At 36.5% G+C, this 6000-nt stretch overlaps 1 protein-coding gene across 2 annotated transcripts in view; it reads left to right on the top strand.

Annotated features, from left to right (window-relative positions):
* Window positions 1–1951: 1951 nt before the first annotated feature.
* Window positions 1952–6000, top strand: part of LOC107561516 (rap1 GTPase-GDP dissociation stimulator 1-like) — a 67066-nt gene continuing 63017 nt past the window's right edge. For both annotated transcript variants that reach the window (XM_016245971.1, XM_016245972.1), the window contains exon 1: window positions 1952–2326. In XM_016245971.1, the coding sequence (XP_016101457.1) occupies window positions 2323–2326 (4 nt within the window). In that variant the 5' untranslated portion in view covers window positions 1952–2322. The remainder of the gene's footprint in view (window positions 2327–6000) is intronic.

The raw sequence follows: 6000 nt of genomic DNA, 5'->3' as shown, positions 1-6000 counted from the left end.
ACACACACACACACACACACACACACACACACATGAAGATTCAGCTTTCATATGAGTTATTGTGAGACACTACAGTTTGGATATAAATGTACACTGACAAAAAAAAGTACCATGCAGTAATTGGCTCTCGGATGAACATGGTAACCGTTTAGATCCATGCTATGTATCGAAGTACCATCACCTTACCATAATACAGTAATGAAAGGGTAGTCAACAGTTTCAAACTACTTAAAAAAAAGAAAAGAAAAGAAAAGAAAAGAAAAGCGGTGACTATCAGTGTGTGTGTGCCAGACAAATACCTCTCACCATATTTATCTGTACATATTTACTAAACACAGCCACAGTGAACGCTGCCATTCTGTGCCGAGTGCTGTTGTGGCACTGCTATTATATATTACAAATGTCAACTTTCATTTAATGTCAGTTCACTGAGGACAGGCCAATGCAACTGCATTCGTTTCTGAGAATGATTGTACAAATGAAATGATACAATATAATTCACTGATAATACATATAATACAATATATATTGACCTTTACTTGTGTGTGTGTGTGGTGTGTTTGCAGCTGAAGAGCTTGCTTGCTTTTTTAATAATATAAAGTAAAATGCACATCTGATAAAGCAATAAGCTCTATTTATATAAGTCCATTTTATTACATTACATATTTGTAATCTACCAGTCTTCTTGTAGAATGTAATGCAATATATAATGTGATATTAATGTTGCAATTAATAGTTAATTGAATAGTTTAATTGTTCATTTAACAGTTTATAGTTTCGTGTAATAGGCTATATTTAAATAGCTGACAAATAACAACCAATCCAACTGCACTAAATCTGAATTTGTCAACATATTCGATAACTCATGCTGAACATGTTGAAATTAACAAATAAGCATTGCTTGATTTATTATTATTATTTTTTTTTACAAATCTAACAGGTCATTAAGTGTTTCATAGAAGGGTGGTAATCACCTAAATTAAATTCTACATAATTAAATGTGTTTTTGTCCATATTTAACCAATTTAGGTACCGCTGAATTTGCATGAATGGATATGGAGCTGCATAATATATTTTAATAATATTAATATATATTACACTGTTGTAATTTTAATTTTCCACAGTTACAAAATCACTAAGGAATATATCGGGTATTTTCCAAACGTACAACTGCACATTGCTCTGATCATTCGCTTCACAAAAATGTCCAGTAGAGGGCGTAATATTATTATTTAGTGGCGTTTCCCTAGCTGTTGTTTTCTAAAATTGATCCCAAAAAATTTAAAGCCGTAAAATCCACCAGTGCATGGGGCTAAAAGAGAGTTTATATTAATAGCATATATTCTAAGTAAAATGAATGATATGCAACTACTAACTATATTTAAGCTGTATGATAGATAGATAGATCATACTTAATCGAAATAAAAACTAACAAACAGCTTTACTGACCACGTGATGGCGTAATTACGTCATGACGCACACGAATCACTGATTTTATTTATTTATTTATTTTTTGCAACGGGCGATTTAAAGCGAACCGCTCGAAAGAACCGATTCACATGAACGAGTCAGACTTCCCATCATATTTAAAAAATTGTATTGCTTGAAGAACATAAATACCAAATAAATAACAGTAAGAAAAATCGTAATGCAATTCTAAGAAGTCCAAATAGCAGCATAACAAAAAAATACACAAAGAAACATAACAGGAAAAGTGTATAGTGTACAATACAAGGGGCTTAATCATCAAAAAATATGATTACAAAAGATTACATAGTTTAAGGGCTTTTTTGCCCATCTCATATTTGAGTTGTAACACAAGCAACGTGACTCGAGCAAACACCCCCAAAAGGGCGTGGCTTGTTTTAACTACAACGAAGTCCACCAATCAGCGTCGAGACTAGAACCGTCTGTGCGGATCACAAACCAATCAGCTGAGAGGAAGGCGGGGCTTCGCCGCGCTCGTCTGCTGAGCGGAGAACCAGACAGCTCGCTCTCTAGAAGGAAGTGCATCTGAAGTGCCGCTGTATTTATTTTGATGCACATGAGCGTTCATCTCTTCCGGTTAAATAACGTAATCCCCGACATCAGCACAGAGGGGTTTCACCCGGTTGTATGCATCTCCCCGGTAACGTTACATGTACTGTAGCGGTAGAGGCTGTTTTCACCGGAGCAGCGTGGGTTAAGGTGGGCCTTGCCCGGATATCTGTCTGACAAGCGAACCAAAACCGATCCGGTACCCGCTTCAAGATAACCAGCGCACTCAGTCCTCCAGAGAGCACACTTGGAGCCCGTTTGGACTGTCACACACACACTAGCCAGATGGGTAAGTAAAGCGAAACATGAAGATCTGCAGATATCTGCTGAAGAATATGAACTCCTCATGATCTGTAATTAATATTGAACGAATTTACAAATGATAAATGCACACTAGTGAGTGTGTGAGTGGCTCAGGCGGTCACTAATGCTTTTGAGGCACAACCAGAGCGTGTTCACATTATGTGCTTTGGACAAACTCATTCTGAGAGCCCATCCTTCAGAGAGAGGCTGTGATGTAACGTTGCCATGGATTATTCACAAATGCACAACAGGACCACACATGCTCATCATCCTGCATCCTTCATTTTTGGGCTAATTCTGTTCCTCTGGCTTGGTGAGATGATCACCGGTGCCTGAAGAAAACGAGTTTTTAAATTTGCAGTGCATCTAGGAAATGAAGTTTGGTATTAATAACATGCCTCATATTTCTTAGACATCCCCAGTGCATGCTAGTCTTGTGTGATTGACAGCCTGTGATGTAATACTTGACTCAAATATGCGAACTAGATGCTGGGAGATCAGTGCATGTGTGGATTCAAATGAATGTGAACAATCTGGATCATGAAACAGTGAGATGGTGAGTCGGCAGAAAAGGAGGTCACATATAAGCAGATATAATCTGAATATTCTGATGGAGGGTGCGGTGTGTGTTCGGGGCAGTGATTTTCAACCTTTTTTTTTGTCTTGTTTGCTCCAGCAGTAGGCACAAGTACCGTTATTCGACAGAAAATCATAAATATGTTCTTATTAATCGCAATTAATTGCATCCAAAATAAAAGTTTTTGTTTACATAATATATATGTGTGTGTATTTATTATGTCTATATAAATACACACACATGCATGTATTTAAGAAAAATATGTTAATATATTAAATGTATTTATCTGTTATATGAATATATACATGTATATATTTTCAAAATATATACATGCATGTGTGTGCATTTATATATGCATAATAAATAAACACAGTACACACACATATATTATGTAAACAAAAACTTTTCTTTTGGATGCGATTAATCGTTTGACAGCACTAGTTCTTATTAACTGATGTTATCATTTATATTATTATTAATATCATATGTATTCTGCTACGTTTGTCATCTATGCAAGTTTTAGGGTTTAAACGCAGTGTTTTCTTTTCTTTCGTTAAAGGGATTGTTCAACCAAATATTCACCCTCATGCCATCACAGATCTGTATAGCTTTCTTTCTTGAAAAAAAGAAGCTATTTTAAAGGGGTCATATGATGCCTTTTTAAAGATCGTTATTTGTGTATTTGGTGCATCAGAGTATGTTGACATGCTTTAATGTTCAAAACACACATTATTTTTCAAATACTGTACATTATTGTAGGTCCTCTATGCCCCGCCTCTCTCAAATGCTTCGTTTTCTACAAAGTCCCTCCTTCTGACAAGCGCAGTCTGCTCTGATTGGCCAGCTGACCCAAAATAAATGTAAAGACAGAGCCCGAAAGGGGAACGCATCAAGAAAATAAATCGGATCAATTCTGAGATCATGCCGATAAAGTGAGATTAATCAGTTAAATTTTTTTGTTTGTTTGTTTTAAGAGTCGGCATGAAATTTAAATTCACCATATTCACCTATTTTCTGAATGCATGTTTTTAATGTTATTGTGAATTATTCATCCATGCATATGTTCTTTTTTTTTGATAATTATTAATCAGAATATCCTAAGTTGGACTTCTGGTGAAAACGACAGACTTCTTTCTGGTGTCTTCTGGTGCCCGCCCCTCTCTTACGATCGACTGTAAGCTTGCATTCAGATCTGCCTCCATCCAATGGACAGAACCTAAATGTTTTTCTGCTACACTCAAAGGAACGTCACAATACAGTAGCCAAAACTGCTATAATACGACCATCTCTGGAAAAGGTCTGTTGCTACTTGTGCCACTACAAATGTGAAGCCACCTCAACAACCAGTCAGTCAAATGTCACTCTTATGGAGGAACGTTTTCCTTTTTAATCATTTAAAACTCTGCTAAAATCTCTGCTAACAAGTATCCATATATTTCTTCGTATACATCGGAAAATTTTAACTGTTTAAAACTCACTACAGAAATGCATTGTATGTTTATTTAATTCATTGCATTCTTTTCCTTTTAAATAAATTAGTTAAATATAATCTAATGTTAAGTGTATAATGTTTATTAAACAGCCGTTCAACCCTTTTAAAGGAATAGTTCACCCAAAAATGAAAACAACACATGTTGTTCCAAACCTGTATAAATTTCTTTCTTCTGTTAAACAATAAAGAACATATTTTGAAGAATGTTGGTACCTGAACAAATGCTGGTATCCACTGACTTCCATAGTATTTTTTCCCTCACATATATAGATGTCAATGGGGACCAGCAACTGTTCAGTTACCAACATTCTTCAAAATATGTTCTTTTGTGTTTAACAGAAGAAAGAAACTCATACAGGTTTGAAACAACATGAGGGTGAGTAAATGGTGGCAAAATTGTTATTGAAAAATTTTGTGTGAATTATCCCTGTATTTTAATCTAAATGTGTGCATTTTGAAAATATTGCGCAACAAAATTAAAGGGATAGTTCACCCAAAAATGAAAATGTGATGTTTATCTGCGTACCCCCAGGGCATCCAAGATGTAGGTGACTTTGTTTCTTCAGTAGAACACAGACGAAGATTTTTAACTCAAACCGTTGTAGTCTATCAGTCTTATAATGGAGGTGAATGGGCTCCACGGCTTTGAGAGTAAAAAAAACATACACCGACAAAACCCTGCGGCTCGTGACGATACATTGAGGTCTTAAGACACGAAACGATTGGTCTGTGCAAGAAACTGAACAGTATTTATATCATTTTTTACCTCTGATCCATCGCAATGTCCAACTGTCCTGAGCGCGTTCACAACATCCGGCGCGTGACGTCAAATAAATACGGTCGGGCAAAAAATTCCACGTTGTCTGATGATGATATATCAAAATCGTCTTTCATTGTGATGACCTGTACTTCTAAATATCTTTAGATCATCGCAGTGCCAGTGAACACGTCTGCAATCTCTCTGCACTGTGTAAATAATGAGTGACGTATACGCGCGACAGATCGCTTCCACACATGCGTCTACTATCATAGATATGTATAGATGCCCTATTCGACCGCTTCAGATACGTTGACACGTCCGCCATTTTGGAATATATCGTGGCCCATAGAAACGGTCAGTAATGAGGCACCTACTTATGTATATCTATGTCTACTATGCCGGAGCACGTACATGCGTCACGTGCCGGATGAGACATGAGATTGTGAACACGCTCAGACATTGCGCGTAAAAAATGTCAGAGGTAAAAAACGATATAAATACTGTTCAGTTTCTTGCACAGACCGATCGTTTCGTGTCTTAAGACCTCAATGTATCGTCACGAGCCGCAGGCTTTAATTTGGTTTTGTTTGTGTATGTTTTTTTTTTTTTTTACTTTCGAAGCCACGGAGCCCATTGACTGACATTATAAGACTGATAGACTGCAACGGTTTGAGTTAAAAAAATCTTCGTTTGTGTTCATTTTTGGGTGAACTATCCCTTTAAGGTAATTCATTTTGTTTGCACGCTACTATTTTGGCCGAGTTTGGTATAATTGCAACATATTAATTTACACCAAAAGCGTGTTTGTCTGGATTCTGTTACCCCCAGCTG

Source organism: Sinocyclocheilus grahami, unplaced genomic scaffold (genome assembly GCF_001515645.1).
Source record: "Sinocyclocheilus grahami isolate Dianchi unplaced genomic scaffold, SAMN03320097.WGS_v1.1 scaffold776.1, whole genome shotgun sequence".
Taxonomy (NCBI): Eukaryota; Metazoa; Chordata; class Actinopteri; order Cypriniformes; family Cyprinidae; genus Sinocyclocheilus; species Sinocyclocheilus grahami.
Note: the sequence above shows the minus strand (reverse complement) of the source record. Positions and strands in the feature narration are given on the sequence as shown.